Source organism: Leucoraja erinacea, chromosome 18 (assembly GCF_028641065.1).
Source record: "Leucoraja erinacea ecotype New England chromosome 18, Leri_hhj_1, whole genome shotgun sequence".
NCBI classification, from domain to species: domain Eukaryota; kingdom Metazoa; phylum Chordata; class Chondrichthyes; order Rajiformes; family Rajidae; genus Leucoraja; species Leucoraja erinaceus.
In genome coordinates this window covers 35701977-35721003 of record NC_073394.1, presented here as the reverse complement: position 1 = coordinate 35721003, position 19027 = coordinate 35701977, and the positions used below count along the sequence as shown (strand labels likewise).

Here is a 19027-nt window from a genome sequence, read left to right as displayed (position 1 = left end):
TACACATGTACAACCATCAGACACATGCATAATCACGGCTTTCTCATGGAGGGCAATATAAATTATAGGTCATGAATGGAAAATCACACTAAGATCATTCTCCCTTGAGGAGGTGGTGGCTGTCTTGATTAGGAAGTGGGAGATTTTTTGATCAATGCCAAAGCAAGGGGAATTTCCTGCGAGCTTCATAGTCACTCAAACATCCATCTATATCCGCATGTTTTCCTGAGCCTCAGCAGCCCTAAACCTATCCACACTCACAAAGTCCTTACGGTCTCATTTCCTGTGGCCACACAAGCAGCACGCTCAGCCCCTTTGTTTTATTATTGCAGGACTTTGCCTGAACCCCACCTAGGTAAAACCACCCCAGTGCCCAGAGGTAGAGCAGGAGATCAAATCAGAAGGCACCACACCAGTTGCTGAAATAGTCAACACAATCAGCTCAGAGATTAAGAACACGTTGTAATTTATAGGAAAGAACTGCAGATGCTGGTTTAAATCGAAGGAAGACACAAAATGCTGGAGTACCGCAGTGGGATAGGCAGTATCTCTGGAGAGAAGCAATGGGTGACATTTCGGGTCTGAAGACGGGTCTCGATCCGAAACGTGACCCATTCCTTCTTTCCAGAGATGCTGCCTGTCCCGCTGAGTTACTCCAGCATTTTGTGTCTACCTTGTAATTCATGATTGGTCTTTAATATACTAGTCTCTAATAGTGCAATAACAGTTATGTAGAGGAGTCATCACAAGTGGGAGCTTGGTAGTCGTATAAGATAACCTGTCACATTTTCACCTGTTTTGGGGATGCAGCAGAGTGGTGATTTGGAGTTGAAAGCATGTACTAGCTTAGATAACAATAGTATGGAATAGCTGGCAATAGATAGTAATGGTTTAGAAGGATATGGGTCGCTAATAACACATGCAAATGAGCTTAGATGGACATCTTCGCCAGAATGGATGTTGGGCTTGAGGGTATTTCCATGGTGTGTGACTTTATGGCTGACTCCACAGTAGAAGCAGGTGAGGATCTTGTACAGTCAGAAGTAAGATGAGTTTTGGAAACCAAATTGAGGCCTGCAGGCTTATGGATCATGGCTAGGTTTAGTTCCAGCATGGCTTGTGGTTTGAATATCCTTGAAATCCCCCCCCCCACATTGTCTGCAGGGCAATCATGGATCTGAGTAGAGGACATTGTCCATGTACAGGGAGATTTCATGAGTGCCCCCCCCCCCCCCCCCCCCCCCCCCCCCCCCCCCATCGTCTGCAACGTCATCCCCGTTATGTTCTCCTCCTTCGTGATGAATGCAGCAAAAGATTCCATGCAGCACACAAATAAGACAGGGACAGTGGGCAACCCTGTTCGAACACAGATCTGTAGGGGAGGCTATCTCTTTCCCACCCACTGATTTGGACTGCACTAAAAATGTCTGTGTGGAGCAGTTGGATCCAGTTCCTGATTTCCTCTCCGGTCCATTTTGGAGAGCACTCAGTCAAGTCAGGTCATCTATAGTCAAGTCAAGTCCTTTATCATGTGTGTGTGTGATATCCTGTCAAAGGCTCTCCTGGTCCTTGCTGACCATACAGGTGTCCAGACCTCTGTCCAGCACATACTGTAAGTGATAAGATCCCTGGGCAGTGCGAGGTTGCCCAAACTGCTACTGCCATGTATAGCACAGATTTGATCCGGGTGGATCACCTGTACCAGAGCAGACTTGACCTTGTTGACAATGGACCTCAACAGGATTTTATAGTTCACATTTAGTATGAAAGCCAATTCCTCGTCATCCTTCTCCCCCTTCTGGTTAAAAGGAAAATGATGATGCTCTTTCTCGTAGAATCTGGAAGCTGGCAGAAGCATAGCGTTGAACACTTCCAGCAGGTCCAGGCCCACCGAGTCACACAACCAAATCAGCTGGTAAAACATTGTTTCCAGGAGATTTATTCAAATCAAAGAAACAGATGGATCCTTTCAGCTCCTTCACGGTCACCGGTTGGTCCATACTCTTCCACTTGCTGTTCTCCAAGAAGTCCATGATAGAGGACATGAACTTTGGGGAGGCTGTGCTATCTATAAACGTTCCGTCGTACAGACCGACATAGAAGGATGTGCACATACTCAATATTGTATATCCATGTGCGAACATGTTACTGAACTGTCATCTTCCTCAAGGGTGTGGATCAGAGTTCTCCCCCTGTGGACCTTTTGGAAGAGGAACCACAAGCACATCTCATCCTGCTGCACAGAGCAGACTCTGGCTCAGATGAGAATCTTGGAGGATTCTGACTCAAAGAACAAGGCTTGGCAGATGTTCATCTCTCGGAGTTCCACCCTCACATCTGCTCCGTTTGACATTGCAAGGAGGAAGTGCTGCAAGTCTATTTCGAGTTGGCACAATTCCCTCTGGCCCGGTCTTGTTTTCTGAACACCTTTGAGAATGAGGAAACAATCAACATTCTCCTTGGTTGCTGCCCACCAGTGTATCAGGGAAACAAAGAGGTTCTTCATGTTTCTCCAACCTGCACACTCCCTCTTTAGCTGCTCGATATTCTCTGGGGTTAATTGTTTGGCATTTAATTTCCACTTCCACTTCCTGCCTTATGGTACTCATGTAGAGGACAGGAGGCCTGTGGGGCAGTGGTCAGAGAAGAATACTGGCATGATGATGGTGTATCTTACCTTGATGGCCTTTGCATGAAGAGGAAGTGTATCTGGCTCTGGACTGAACCATCTGGTCTCAACCAGGTGAATTGCGGCTGTACTCTGCCTGCAGGGTTACTGAAGTTGTCGCACAGATTTGCAACTTTGACCATCTCCATCAGGAGCCTGGAGGTGCAGTCTACTCTGCTATCAGCACTGCTGGATCACTCAGCCGCATCGATGGCTCAGTTGATTTTGCTATCCAGAACAAAAGGCTGGGACATCACCAGCAGAAGTGGGAGCTGTTGGAAGATGGCCTGCCGCTTGCTCTACTTGGGTAAGGCATACATAATGTTCAGCCGGTGTGGAGAATTACGGCACATTATATCCATCACAAGGAGACATTCCCCGTCTCCATCTCCTCCCTGACTTTGGTTATTGTGAAGGTACCTATCCATGGCAGAATCCCCAGGCTGGAAGCACGCCAATCATTGCCCCCCACCCATACCAACAGTCCATAGGTCATCATCGTGACCAACTCCAATAGCCACAGAGATATGGCAGCTGACATTCTTGTATGATGTCACATCTGCCTTGAACTTGATAACGTACTGCAACGTGTTAATACATTGCAGAGTGCTTTTTACACTACCCATCTATCTGTCTATCATATCATATAGTAACAAAAAGTCTTTGTCTTGTTTGAGTGTGTGTATGTCAATCTGGTTAATTCCTATTTCTTCCAAACGCTAGTCCACAGTCAACGGGTCTGCTCTTTGTCTAGTATGGTCCAAGATGGCGGACTGCGGGGGTGATGCGCCGTTGTGTATGGCTGCTCCTCCTGCAGTCCGTCCTTTCACCCTTTTTTATTTTTATTTTTAGTCCTGTCGGAGGTCTTCTTTTATGTGGTGGGTGGGGGAGGGGAAGGGGGAAACTATTTTAACCCCAGTCCTACCTGGTCGGAGATGCGGTTTTTCTCCGAACCGCATCTTCGTCCTCTCTGTGCGGCCTACAGTTGAACTGGAGCAGCGCTGGAGCGGTGTTTCCTGCCGGGACTGCAGCTTCGACGGCGGTGTAGATGCTGGGACACCTACATGGAGCGGGCGATGCCTTACCGGGTCGCCTTGCGGTAAGCTCCGGGGCACTGTGACCGCCGACAGCACCGCGGAGCCTGGGATCCGAGATCGCCAGAGTCGGAGGTTCGGCCGGCGCGGCCTGTGAACTTTGGTCGTTGCAGTCTTCGGGGGGGAAGCGGCCGCTTCAGTCCGAGCCGCTGATGGATGTTCACCGACGCCGATGATCCAGCTTCGCGGCAGGAGGGCCTGAAAACACCGGGTTGGCTGAGGAGGCCAGATATAGGCCCCGACATCGGGTGGACTATGAGGGGGAGAACTGGTTATTTTTAGTGCCTTCCCTCACAGTGAATTCTGCTGTGGGGGGACGTTTCATGTTGATTTCTATAGTGTACTGTGTCTGTGTCTTTTTTCTTTTTCTCTTTTTTTGATTTGTATGGATTTATTGCATTGATCTGTTCAATTAATTTAATCAATCTCTGTAAAGCACTTTGGTTCAAATACTGGTTTTGTTGAAAAGTGCTATATAAATAAACATTATTATTATTATTATTATTATTATATTAGTACATAGCTAAAACTCTGATCTTGTGATCTTCTGTTTTTTTTCTATTTGCGCAAAAACTGTACCGATAGCGCTATGATTCTTCGTCACCTTACTCACCACTCTCCTGTACTACAAGGGCAACAAGTTTTGTTCTGATCGATGGTATATTTTAAAAGTCATTAAGGTCTAAAAATCTTAACAACCACGCATGCACAGATTGGTCTCCTCTCCTGTCAGTCGCCGGGACGGAAAGCAGCCAACATATTTAGGACAACACAGTGGTGCAGCAGTAAAGTTGCTGCCTTACAGTGCCAGAGACCTGGGTTCAACCCTAACTACGGGTGCTGTCTGTATGGAGCTTGTACGTTCTCTGTGACCACGTGGGTTTTCTCCGGGTGCTCCATATTCCTCCCACATTCCATAGACGTGAAGGTTTGTAGGTTCATTGGCTTTTGTAAATTGTCCCTAATGTGTAGGATAGAACTAGTGTGAATTGGTTATAGAAACATAGAAATTAGGTGCAGGAGTAGGCCATTCGGCCCTTCGAGCCTGCACCGCCATTCAATATGATCATGGCTGATCATCCAACTCAGTATCCCGCACCTGCCTTCTCTCCATACCCCCTGATCCCCTTAGCCACAAGGGCCACATCTAACTCCCTCTTAAATATAGCCAATGAACTGGCCTCAACTACCCTCTGTGGCAGAGAGTTCCAGAGATTCACCACTCTATGTGTGAAAAAAGTTCTTCTCATCTCGGTTTTAAAGAATTTCCCCCTTATCCTTAAGCTGTGACCCCTTGTCCTGGACTTCCCTAACATCGGGAACAATCTTCCTGCATCTAGCCTGTCCAACCCCTTAATATCAATGGTCTTGGTGCGCCGAACGGCCTGTTTTCACACTTTTATCTCTAAACTAAATATTGAAGAGCCATTTAGCCTTGCTCTCTCCCTCTTCTGCCCTCTCCCATCGGGCAGAAGATGCAAAAGTGTGAAAGCACATAAAACAAATTTTAGGAACAGCTTCCCCGTTATTCTCAGACCAGTGAAAGGTCCTCTCATAAGCTAGGGTGTAGCCTGGACCCTCCAACGCATATCATTGTGGACTATACATTTTTTCCTGTGTAACTGTAACACTATAATGCTGTAACACTATATTCTACACTCTGGAATGTTGCACTTTATACAACCAATTATAATTGTGTATGTCTTGATTATACTCGAGTATAGTTTGGTTTGACTGGATACCACACAATCAAAATCTTTCCACCGTATCTCAGCACACATGGTAAAAGTAAATCAATACCAATATAGGCAGTCTAAGAAATCACAGACCCAGAGTTTCATCTTTTCTGTGCAGACATTCCATTAGAGCATTGACAATGTCACTTGCACCCAGAATTATTTGGATTCTGGGTGACGGTTAACAATGTCAGCAAAGACCACATGAACAAGAAGGTATTTAAAAAAGTTAACAATTTTGTTGTGAAAATGGAGAACAACAAATCAGACAAACAAATGTCATCACATCATAAGGAATCAAGGGTGTGACTGGCTAAAACTTTCAAGTGAGAGCCAAGAATGAATCAGATAGATAGCTGGAGATTAAGCAGGCTTGTTCCATATTGGCATATCCAGAGAAAACCCACTTAATCAAAGGCTGAACTCTACACACACGACATTGGAGAACAGGATTGAATTCAGCTCGCCAGAGTTGCCAGAATTCAGGCATCAGTTCTTTTCTTAAGCAGCTGCACTGTTCTGCTGCCATTGTGCTTCAAATCTTGACTGAAGTTAGTAAAAAAAAAATTTTTAATCAAAAAATTTGAATTGTTCATGAATCTTGAATAATATATGTGATTTTGAACAAGAAGAACAATTTTGAGAGATTTTCAAAATGTCTGTCATTTATACCTATTTTAGTGACGGCCTTTGAAAGTTTGTTTCTGTGAAATCTATACTGGAACAGGATACCGCACAACCCAACACAACTACCAGGTATAACTAAGCAGATGTTGGTTTGTCAACACTCTCTGACTCAGGACCTGTGTCGTTATCTCAACCTATTTATGGGTATACAATGAGAGTCCACTTCATAACCATGGGGTTATGTCACACCATGTGACTTCACAATGAAAACCATAACAACCAAGAGATGAGTGGAGTGGACAAAACACAGCAAAGAAGTGTAAAATGCACACTTGTATTGAGGAAGCCAAGTCGAGAAAGCTTGCACACGAGAGTGTTCATCAACTCATCTCAACCTGGTAAGATCACAAGAGACAGGATTGGATATCCTGTGTAAAGGAACAGCGTTAATGAATGGAGAGAAAGGACTGTAAGAAGGAAAAAAGATTATCAGCTAACAGGAGGTTTCATTCTGACTGTGGCAGTGTGAACAAATACAAATTTCACTGATGATCAGATACTTAAAGCATTGATTCAATAAAGTCCTTCCGATTGAACAGCAGATTGAACTGATTGAATATAGAACAACAATCAGGATTGAGTTAATTGAAATATGTCAAACTATCTGGTACTGCAATCCTGAAAAGGAACTAGTAAGAAGGCACTAGTAATCTATGTGAATCTGAACTGAACAAATTTAGTTTTATGTCAAGAAAAGGCTCTGAAAATGTACAGTAGTGCGAAAGCATTCTCAGTTGCACTGCTGGAAATGACTGAAGAGGAAGACGCAACTTGTCAACAGAAATTATCCAACACACTCCACACACTGGGCTGTCATCATCCAGAAATAGTATTAACTGCCTGTCACGACTATCTATCCCACAGGAGCACACAATCTGATGCACAGGGGACTGTAGTCTTTGAAATCATAACAAGGATTATCAAAGACACACTTGATAAAATTAGCCAGGCAACGGCAGAGAAAGTTATCACTTTGGCTATGCTGTGGATGACAATGTCAGGAGCCGAAGTTGAGATCCAGGAAGTTACAAGTAATGTCCTGGCTGCCATGAGCTTCAGGTTTATAAATGAAATTGTCCAACTGATGATAGAGAATTTCAAACAAGGCCAGCGTTCACACATGTACCTGGTGAAGACATTGACCAAAATGTCAACAGAAAATGTGTACGGCATAATGCCATTCCTCAAAGCAATCCTGAATACCATGATTCCAGTTCTCGTTAAAGTTAGAGAGGATGAGATGAAGTCTGCATTTGCCTCCGCAATGGGGAGTTTCAGTAAGAGCATCCTAATCTACCTAGGAAATAGTGAGAAGGATGAAGACCTTACAATCACCAGAAAGTCTTTCTCTGGCGAGATTACCATCATCTATAATCTGTTGTTTCAGGTGTGGCTTGAGAAGGAGCCCTCTAAATTCAACATCCCCACAGTGGAAGCCCTTGGTTACATCAGTAACTTATTGCCCAAGGACAAACTAGAAGAGGAGTTGCCCAAGTTAATTCTAGGCATCCTGACACTCTACGAGGAACAGGTGGGGCATTTTTCCATCACAGAGTGTTTGTGCCGGGTACTGGAAATTGCCACAGAAATTAGGTTTGCTAGGCTAAAAATAATGATGGACAATCTACTCAACAGTCTTCACCAGCAGATCTGTCTATCAGTGGATCTTAATAAGCAACTTCCAACCAGGAATCAAATTGCAATCCTTTCCTGTTTCACAGTTCTGGCATCGACTTACACAGATTCAGTGTTTAACTTTCTCTTGGGGAAGTTAGAAAACAGTGATCAGCGAATGAGAGCAGGAACGCTTAATGTGCTGAGACATCTCATCAGCTCTTCCTCCTCACACCTGGAGGGACAGAAGACCCAGATCATGGCTGCAATAAAACCAGTCATTCTGGACACGAGCAGCAATATGGAGAAGAAGCACGTTGCTCAGGTAATATGTGCCCTTGTCCAAGAAGGTTACCTTGAGCCACAGGGAGGAGAGGTAATGGTGGAATTCCTCATCAAACATTGTAATATACCCACTGATTCAAGGATCCCAGCAGTATCTAGCCACCAACTAGATCACGTTACGGATGAAGATTTAGTTGCAATATGTGAAACTGTGATATTTATGATCACAGATACAGTGAAAATGGAAGCTGTTCTCTGGCCATTCCTATTGGGATGTGTCACAAAGACCCAGTATACCAAGGCTTTAACAACAATCTGCAATTGCTTAACACATATAGCAAAAAGGAAACTACAAACTAGCGGTGAAAGGTTTCTATCCATTTATGATGAGAATCTCCCGAAAGCACAGGCACTGTTGGCCCGACTCTTCCTTATTTCTTGTTGCCCTTATCAGGGAGGAAGCCGAGGTGCTGCTGCACTGAGACTATTGCAAGCTCTGAGCTTCAGTATTCATCCAGCAATAGTGTCAGACTGGGAAGAGCAACTTCTGTCATTAACTGACTATTTACTGGAGAATTCAGAAGTATCTCTACCACAACAGGAATGGGAGGAGAAACTGTTGCTTTTCTTGTCTAGAACTCTGAATGCCATTGACGATGAGGAATGGACAAGCACGCTGAGTGATGAAATGTGCAAACAGATTGACACTAACCACTGTGGCCCACAAGAAAAAGCTTTCTTCTATAAATCTCTTGGAACAGTGCTCCACCAGATGCCTAGTAAGAACATAAAGAAAGAGCTTCATCAAATGTTACAGAGTGTGCAGCATAGTGAGAGTGCAGAAAGAGAGAGTGTAGCCATTGCCTTTGGTCTGTGTGCCATGACCCACTTTGATGATACACTTGGTAGCCTGGAGGAATTTGTACAATCCAGCAGGTTCAAGAACATGAATAGTTTCTTCAATATGCCTCGAGATAAACCAGTTGAAAATGGGGATAAAGCTAAAAGCACACTAGTTCTCTGCTATGGGAACATGGCACTCTATGCACCTGAGGAACTAGCTCTCTCCAGAATTGAGACTCATATTCTGCCAGCTGTGATAAATCAATTTAATCCTTGTCGGCAAGGAATAAAGCCTGAATCTAAAGACCTCACACTGAAGCTCAGTCTGATAAAGACAGTGACTCTGATAGCTAGATCCCTACTTTCAAGTCATCAAATGGTTCCCTTCAACTTCAGCAGAAAAGGGGAGCTTCTGAGATTCATGAAGCAACTCATTGAGGCTGAGCCACCAGACCTGCTGCACAGTCCTGTTCGAAAATTAGCAATTAAGGCCTGCACTTACCTTGTACAACTACACACTGAATCAACCCCACCCGACACCTCACGGCTGGTCCAAACCTGCCTGATGAGCACCTTTAGCTTGGTACCCACTGAGCTAGAGAGAAGTGAGGATATTGATGGAAACACCAAGGAGCCTTCAACACTCTTTGGCCAAACCATGACTGCTCTGCAAGAACTTCTGAAGCAAATTTTACTTCAGGACCTGTCTTCTGAAGGTCTTCAGGCAATATTCATCGAACTGGAAAACTGGATTGTGTCAAGAAAGGACCATGAAAGAGAGAGAGCAATGGCCACTACTTTAGAGCTACTGAAATATTACTTGGAGGCATTTTATGTTAATAATGTCTCACCACCAAAAAACTTGGGGTGTTTGATTGGACAACTGATGCCACGCTGTGCAGATCCATCAGTAATCGTTGGCCAGATGGCCATGGAGAGTTTGTACATCATCCTGACCATTCAGTTATTATATGAAAGCGCCAACCTAGAACAGCATAATGAGGACCTTGAGGTTTTGAAAGCAATCAAAGGCCAGTTAATCAATCACAACAGTTCAATTTTCTTCCAAACATGCTGTCAGATCACAGAAATTATCTCCAACTGTTTGCCCCATGACCAATTGGCCAACTTAGTCTTTGCACTCTTCAAAGGGCTGGCTGACCAGCACCCCAGTTGTTCTAGTGCAGCAGCTCTCCTCATGAAAGCCATCATCGAAAGACGTGGCAGTGAACTTTGGGACCAGGTCTCAGAAATCTTTAACGTGCTGAGGGTTCCACTGCAGCATGTTCCTTACAAGATGGTGAAACTTTCAGTTTTACGCAGCATTGCCATTCTTGCCTTGCATAACACAGCAATAGTCGTCTCCTATCTCCTCACTTACAATATTACTTCAGACGAGTACATCAGTGATATTTGGAGATCACTTGCCAAGGAAAGACACTGTGCCCTGCTGACAATGACAGAACTGTTGCATACACTAAATAAACAGCTATCTACTGGGGAAAGGAAGCCCTGTTCCACCACTGAGCGCCCACCTCAACCATCAGCTCTTGAATCGCTAGCACCTGTATGTGCATTATATGAGATGATGTCCACTCCGGAATCTGAGGAGACTGTAATCGACTTATTCCCTCAATTATTCAGCACACTGCTCGTCCATCACTGCTCCTTTGTCCATGTATGCCTCCCCAAGAATTTTGTTCCCCATCACGATTCAAAGCAGAGAGAATTCTCAGCTGAGCCTGAGACATCTACCAGCAGAGATGTGTGTGTGAACTGTGTGGAGATGCTAATAAAGCTGTTGGATCAATCAAACAATCCACAAGTAGTGCATTTCATGGTGGAAAATGGAGGCTGGGACCAGATGATGGACCTACGCAAGTCCCACAGGGGGGTTATGCTACTGGCCAAAGCAATGGTCCAATGTGCTATCCCTGGTCTACCTGTGATTGTAGCACAGCTAGCAGCCTTCATTCTCACTGTGCAAGACTGTCAGAAAGTCACTGTGGCTGCTTTCTTTGGAGAAGTTTTAAAGTCTCCACTGGCTGTGCAAATGCAGCTCACGGACATCCTGATGAACAGATTGCTTCGATGTTTACTTAACACTTCTGCAGTTGTGCAGTTTCTCTGTGTCCGAGGTTTGGGCAACATTACATCTGGAGCTCCTTACGGCATTGAGAAATATTCCCGACCAGTACTCTGTGCAATGACATCTCTGATGATAACGGGGGAAAATGATAACGAGGTGCTTATGTTTGAGGTACTGTTGTGCCTGTCTAGGTATTTAGATCAGTTGAGAGCAAACACCATCAGGCCCTTCGTATTAAAAATCTTCACTGGAATCGAACCATTCTTTGAAGCCAAAAGTGATAAAGTGCGAGCCGAAGCTTTTTTTGTGTTGGGGAAATTAGCCAAATGTGCAAGTAGAGATGCCCAATCTTACTTGTGCCGACAATTCCATTCAAACTTGGTTTGCTTGTTGTTGCATCTGAATGGAAACAGTAAGGAGGTGAGCAGAGCTTGCAACTCAACCCTTCGTCAAATCATCCCCTTTATTGGTTCAGATGAAGCATTCTCAAAGATTGAGGAACAGTTGGGGGAGCCTGGCCTGGATTACACAGAGTTCTTGAGGGACATTTCAAAACAATTCATTAAGGATTGCCCCGATAGGATCCATTCATATGTGAAAGATTGTATGTCCTTCTTTGATAACCCAAAGGAACAGGTCCGTGCAAATGCTGTGACTCTTTCAGCTTTCTTTTTCCAATCTTTGGAACCACGTTCCCAACCTGTCCAGAGAGTTGGTTGGTGGAAAAAATACACACACCACAGCTGAGGTGGAACTTCTAATCAGGTCAACATAGGTTCTGAACTTCCTCAATATCTGCTTTAACAAAGGATTGGACACTCCTTGTCCTCTTGCTTGTTGCTTATTCACAATACCTACTTTTCACCAGATTGCATCCTTTGTTCTCAACTCTGTGTCAGATATTAATTACTGCTTGTTACAGAATGATATTTTGGAAATTCTTTTATTATAAATAAACTGAAATGTTGTTTTGCTGTCCTAAGTGTTGTTCATCTTCAAACAGTACATGTCAATTCAGCATGAATGGAAATTAGATTTCTTGATTCTCAAACATGATCCTGAATTAGAGTGGCACAGGGACTCAACAGGAAGAAATGCTGTCTCACAGCACAAAAAAAAACAGAATTTGATCCTAATCTTGGGTGTTGTCTGTATGGAGTTTGCATGTGTTCTCCCTGTGACTGCATGGCTTTCTTCTGGGTGCTCCAGTTTCCTCACACATCCCAAAGACGTGCAGATCTGTGGGTTAATTGCCATCTGAAAATTGTTCCTAGTATGTATAGGTTGGATGAGAAAGTGAAATAACATAACTAGTGTGAATGGGTGATGGATGATCGGTGTGGACTGGGCAGACCGGTTGTGGCAGACAGATGGCTGTGGAGGTCAAGTCATTAGGTATTTTTAAAGCAGTGTTTGATAGGTTCTTGATTAGTAACAACATCCGAGGTGATTGGGGGGGGGGGGGGGGAGGCTTGAAAATGGCGTTCAGAGGGAAAAATAGAATAGACATGAACCAATAATGGGCCGAATGAGAGGCATAGATAGGGTACAGTCTGAACCATTTTCCCAGGAGGAAAATTCAAATACTAGAGGGCATAGCTTTATGGTGGGAGGGGTACATTTATGGGCCATTTTTTGCACAAGAGAATGGTGAGTGCCTTGAACGTGCCGCCAGGGTTGGTGGTTAAGATCAATATGATCACGGCATTTAAGAGGGTTTTGGATAGGTATATGGATATGCAGGGAAGAGAGGTACATAGATTATATGCAGGTAGGTAAGAGATGCTCTCAGCATCATGTTCGGCATGGTTATTGTGGTTATCTTGAGTGGTATTGTTCTGGGAAACGTAAAGATATTTTGTTAGACAAAATGAGAAGCCTATAAACTGGAGGGGGTAATTTTAAAAGGAGTACAAAAACTGAGATTTGGAGATATTTGTATATTGTTCATTGAAAGTGGTAAGGCAAGTTTAAAAATGGGGTTAATAAAAAAGCATTCAGGGCCTCACATTTCATAAATAGAAGCATGGAAGCCTTTTCTAAAAGAAGCCTTTACAAAATATTGGCCCGGCTATAACTTGAGTGTAATATCCAGTTTTCCACACAGTCTAAAAGATTTGATGGCTTACAAGAGGGTGCAGAAGAGATTTAACAAAATTATTCCAAGCATTATGGATGTGGACAGAACTGAAGTTGGATTTTTGGCTTTGCAACAGAGTTGGTTGTCGGGATTTGATAGAAGCTTGTAAATAGATGTAAGGTTCAGACCAATCCTCCCATAGGTGGAAGGATGAAAAAAGATAGCATAAAGTAAGCGAGTCAAGAATGCACTACCATGAACAGTGTACGCAATATTAAAGTACAGTATTCAAAAGAGAACTGGATAGTATCCAAAAGGGAGAATTTGCAGTGCTATGGGGAGAAGGATCAGGTTAAGGGTCTCGACCTGAAATGTCACCCATTTCTTCGCTCCAGAGAATGTCCCGCTGAGTTACTCCAGCATTGTGTCTACCTCCAGGTTAAGAACAATTTGGTTAGCATTGCAGATTAATTAGAGCACTGAAGACAAAATGGTCTCCTGACAATACTTTCTACCTCAGGGGCAGACCGATACCCTACCCTTGCCCAGAAATAGACAAGAGAGAATCACCAAATCCCAGCACTGAGTGGACACACAGATACTTTATGGGTAGGAAAGAACTGCAGATGCTGGTTTAAATCGAAGATAGACAAAAAATGCTTGTGTAACTCAGCGGGACAGGCAGCATCTCTGGAGAGAAGGAATGGGTGACGTTTCACATCTCTGGAGAAAAGGAATGGGTAACGTTTCTATCTCAATCCAAAATATCACCCATTCCTTCTCTCCAGAGATGCTGCCTGGCCAGTTGAGTTACTCCAGCATTTTTTGTCTATCACAGATACTTCACCCTGGGTTTGAGGGGAGACACAGATCTCACCCTAATCAGCCATCCGCCGCCTAGCCCGGCGTGGCAGTGTCAAGCAGATCTCAGGTCTGATCTGGGACCCGCGAGGACCTGAAGGTTTTCCTGGAGAATGTGATTAGGGATACAGTCACTTACACCAAGCATGCCAAGCGCAAGACGGTCACTGCCATGGAAGTGGTGTACACTCTGAAACGCCAGGGTTGCACTCTCTATAAGTTGGGCGGCTGAAGATCTCCCCCTATCTCCAAACGACACTGAGCCTGAGGGGGGACATGGATACCTGACCCCGGGCCTGAGGGGAGACATATTTACTTCACCTTGGGCCGGAGAAGAGACAGATACCCGAAACGTCACCCATTCCTTCTCACAGAGATGCTGTCGGTCCCGCTGAGTTACTCCAGCTTTTTGTGTCTATCTTCCAGCATTTGTTTTTAGGCAGTTCCTTCTTACAGATAACCCACCCTGGAGCTGAGAGGAGACACTGATATCCCACCCTGAGGTGAGTGGGACACACAGATACTCCACCATGAGGCTGAGGGAAGACACAGATACCTCCTCACCCTGGGGCTGATGGGAGACACAGATACCTCACCCTGGGGTTGAAGGGAGACACAGATACCTCAGCCTGAGGTGACCAGGAGAAATACCCCACCGCGAGCAGATGGCACAGATACTCCACCCTGGGGCTGGGCTGAGACACGGATACCCCACCCTGGGGGAGCGGGGCTGGGCAGAGACACAGATACCCCACCCTGGGGCTGGGCAGAGACACAGATACTCCACCCTGGGGTGAGCGGGGCTGGGCAGAGACACAGATACCCCACCCTGGGGTGAGCGGGGCTGGGCAGAGACACAGATACTCCACCCTGGGGCTGGGATGTGACACGGATACCCCACCCTGGGGTGAGCGGGAGGGAGGGAGGCAGGCGCGCGTGAGGAAGCCTCACCTCACCTCACCGTCGCGCGTGCACCACCGCCACCTCCTCCTCCCTCAACGGCACTGGCGTGACCCCGGCGTCATGACATCATCTATTTAAATAATCTACGGGGTGAGGTCATCCGTTGCGCGCCAGACCGGGAGTCCCGAGCGAGCAAACGGAGGAGCAGCCGGAGCCCCGAGAGCGGCTCAAAGAAGCCGGAGGAGCAGGTGGGAGTCAGAGACCGTAGCCGTAGCCAGAGAGCGGCTCGAAGAGCCGGAGGAGCAGGTGGGAGGCAGCGAGCCTGAGGCCCGAGCGCGGCTCTTGGAGCAGGCCCATCCTGGGCCCCGACAGCGGGCAGCGGCCTAGGCCGTGCCTGGAGACCGATTCGATGGGGAAGAAAACGCGAATCGGCCTGCAACAGAGCCGGCGTCGGCCCATCCTACAACTGGAGTCCGATCACAAGAAGGAGGACCGCGGCTCGGGTTCAGAGGGTGAGTTGGGGGTGGCCGGCCCGGCCCGGCTGGTGAAGGGAGGCCAGAGCAGGGCCAACAACACCCCAGTGGGCAATTGGGCTGATAAGGATAACCCCGCGCGATGCCGCCACTGTCAAGGACATGTGTCCCTTGTAACCAACTGGCCTAATGCCGCCCGAGATCCCTCACCTACTCAATTCCACCTCCCCGTGCGTCAACAATGTCCCTCTAAACCTATCCCATCTATGTACTAGTCCAATCAGTGCAAAGGAAACGCAACAAATGCGTGGGTGGCCAGGGTGGCGCAACGGTAGAATTGCTGACTTATAGCGCCGGAAACCCGGGTTACGTTCTCCCCGTGACCGTGTGGGGTTTTTCCAAGATCTTCGGTTTCCCCCTACACTCCCAGGACGTACAGGTATGTAGGTTAATTGGAATGTTGTATATGTAAATTGTCCCTAATGTGTGTAGGATAGTGTTAATGTGCGGGGATCGCTGTTCGGTGCGGACTCGGTGGGCCAAAGCAAAGATCTTATAGATCTTTGGGCCAAAGGACCTGTTTCCGCGCTGTATCTCTAAAATAAAAAATAAAAACTTGAAGTCTGGGGACATAAAGTAGTTCTGCAATAAATTAATAGTGTTGAGTTTTAATGACGTGGCCTTTGTAGGTTAATTGGCCTCTGTAAAGACGCAAAAGTGGGATAACAGAATTAGTGTAAACAGATGATCGATTGTCGGTGGTAGACAAAGGTGCTGGAGAAACAACGGGTGAGGCAGCATCTATGGAGCGAAGGAAATAGGCAACGTTTCGGGCCGAAACCCTTCTTCAGACTCGTTTGTCGGTATGGACTCAGTGGGCAGAAGGGTCTGTATGTTGAATCTCTAAACTAAAACCAAACAATTACTTCATAATATGTAGCCTGTGTATATTCCACTGAGCTATATTTCAGCTACAACCGCCTGAACATATTGAGGATAGCATTGAGCAAAGTGGGTTTTTTTTTTCAAATGTTGTCAATAAATGTACCAGATATGGTGGGGCTAGTCACAATTTAATAATTGAGGGAAAAATGTAATAGTGTAGGTGACTAAAAACAATATCCTGAAGGACAATTTTCCAGTGTTCTGAAAGAAATTGATACAAATATGATTAGATATTGTTTACAATTCTGAAAAGATTTAAGGGATGGGATAGCAAACGTAACCTTTACAATAAAAAGAGTGCTACAAAGCAGTTAAATCATTTGAGAAAATGATTAAAGGAAGTAACCATTTAATGCTTAGAAAAGAATGTGATTAGGCAGTCAAAATAGTTTAGAATTGTGTTTATCACCTATTCTGAGTTCTTTAAAGGTGCAATTAATTAGACGGCAAAGCCAATGGATTAAATATATGCACAAAATGCTGGAGTAACTCAGTGGGTCAGGCAGCATCTCTGCAGAAAATAGATAAGTGACATTTTGTATCAAAGCCCTTCTTCAACATTTCAAAGCCCTTTGTCAAAATGGATTGGATACTTTGATTTCCCAATAAAGCATTGGTAAGATTGCTGCACTATATAAAGGCACATGGAGTTGAGGGGAGTTAGTATATTATGATTAAACTAACTGCATGCTTAGTGGATCAATTCTCTTACAAGCAATACCAACCTTTTATATAAAGAGACAGTGATAATTTGAAGTTTGCTGATACAACAATGGGCGGTAAAAAGAAGTTGTAAGTAAAGTATTGGAGATTGAGGTCATCCATTGTGGTAGGAACAATAGAATGGCAGTATTTAAAATTAGGAACACTGAGTGGGAATTTCTGGTTGGCTGCCTTTCACTAGGGTTTTCCACAGGGGTAGATGCTGGGTCTGCTACTTTTCACGTTGTTTGTTAATGATGTGGATAAGAGAATTAGAAACATAGAAATTAGGTGCAGGAGTAGGCCATTCGGCCCTTTGAGCCTGCACCGCCATTCAATATGATCATGGCTGATCATCCAACTCAGTATCCCGTACCTGCCTTCTCTTCATACCCTCTGATCCCCTTAGCCACAAGGGCCATATCTAACTCCCTCTTAAATATAGCCAATGAACTGGCCTCGACTACCCTCTGCGGCAGAGAGTTCCAGAGATTCACCACTCTGTGTGAAAAAAAGTTCTTCTCATCTCGGTTTTAAAGGATTTCCCCCTTATCCTTAAGCTGTGACCCCTTGTCCTGGACTTCCCCAACATCGGGAGCAATCTTCCTGCATCTAGCCTGTCCAACCCCTCTAGAATTTTGTAAGTTTCTATAAGATCCCCTCTCAATCTCCTAAATTCTAGAGAGTATAAACCAAGTCTATCCAGTCTTTCTTCATAAGACAGTCATAAGAATTGTTTGCTTTGTGGCCACGTTTGCTGATCATACAAAGATGGGTGGAGACACGTAGTATTGAGGAAGCCAACGTGAAGGCCAACTTTTCCCAATCTACCAACTCTTCCTGTAGGGAGGTTGCAGGAAGAGTTGGTAGGTTGGGAGAGAGGGAAAAGTGACAAATGGAATACAGCATAGCTAAGTGTACAGTCATGCACTTTCATAGAAGGAATTAAGGTGTGGATGATATTCTCAGTGGCAAACTGATTAAGTAATCGGGTGTAATGGGACTTGGGAGTGCTGGCGCGTGATTCTGAAAAGGTTAATTTGCATGTTGTGTTGGCAGTAAGGAAGGCAAATGCAATGCTAGCTTTAATTTAGAGGGGACTAGAATATAAAAGCAAGGATGTAATGTAATGCTGAGGTTTTATCAGGGACTTTGGAAAGGGAGCAAAGGAGGTTTATGAGAATGATCCCATGGATGATAGGGTTAAGTTATGAAGAGTGTTTAAAGTTTCTGGACCTGTTCTCACTGGAGTTTAGAAGGATGATGGAGGACCTCATTGAAACCTACCAGATAATGAGAAGCCTAGAATGAGTGGACATGTGGAAAATATGTTTTCAGTAATGGGAGCATCTAGATCCAGAAGGGACAGCCTCAGAATAAAGGGATGTGCCTTCAGAATGGAGATGAGGAAGAATTTATTTAGCCAGAAAATTGTTTATTTGTGGGATTCAATGCCACAGATGGCTGTGGAGGCCAATACATTGGGTATTTCTAAAGCAAAGAGTGATAGTTTCTTGATTAGTGATCATGTCAAAGGCAGGACAATGGGATTGTGGGGGGGGGGGGGGGGGGGGGGGGGGGGAGAGAGGGAATAGATCAGCCGTGATTGAATGATCGCGTAGACTTGGTGGACTGAACGGCCTAATTTTGCTCCTATGCCTTGTGTCATGAAAGGGTGGGTGCTCAGCGCTGTAGAGCAATCGAATTTGGAGCATAGGATAAAATGATTGACTGCCTAAAACTCAGACTAGAGAGGATTTTGTAAATAGAATTATTTACCCGAGGGAGCCATGAACCTGAGTCTTTGTATATTCAAGACGGGGTGCTCTTTTTTGAAGTCGCGGTCAAAGCTTATATCTGCCTCCGTTGTATTGAATGACGGAAGAAGCTTGTGATTTTGTCGTTTACCCCTATATCATGTTCTTGCGCATGCTTTATTGACGTTGCTGTGTGATGTGTTAATATAGCAAGAGGATTGGTTAGCAAATGGAATTTCACGTTGGCAAGCTCTTGCTACTGCACCCCAAAGTTCCTCAGTTATTTACAA

At 45.0% G+C, this 19027-nt stretch overlaps 2 protein-coding genes across 3 annotated transcripts in view; both read left to right on the top strand.

Moving 5' to 3' along the window:
- Positions 1-1959: 1959 nt before the first annotated feature.
- Positions 1960-15247, top strand: LOC129705971 (maestro heat-like repeat-containing protein family member 1). Its single transcript, XM_055649946.1, has 5 exons — positions 1960-2084; positions 2772-2975; positions 7050-8124; positions 8539-11187; positions 15035-15247. The coding sequence occupies exons 1-5, from the start codon at positions 1960-1962 to the stop codon at positions 15245-15247; spliced, it is 4266 nt and encodes a 1421-aa protein (XP_055505921.1).
- The window catches only part of fnbp4 (formin binding protein 4), a 35298-nt gene continuing 31261 nt past the window's right edge, over positions 14991-19027 (top strand). For both annotated transcript variants that reach the window (XM_055649853.1, XM_055649852.1), the window contains exon 1: positions 14991-15372. In XM_055649853.1, the coding sequence (XP_055505828.1) occupies positions 15270-15372 (103 nt within the window). In that variant the 5' untranslated portion in view covers positions 14991-15269. The remainder of the gene's footprint in view (positions 15373-19027) is intronic.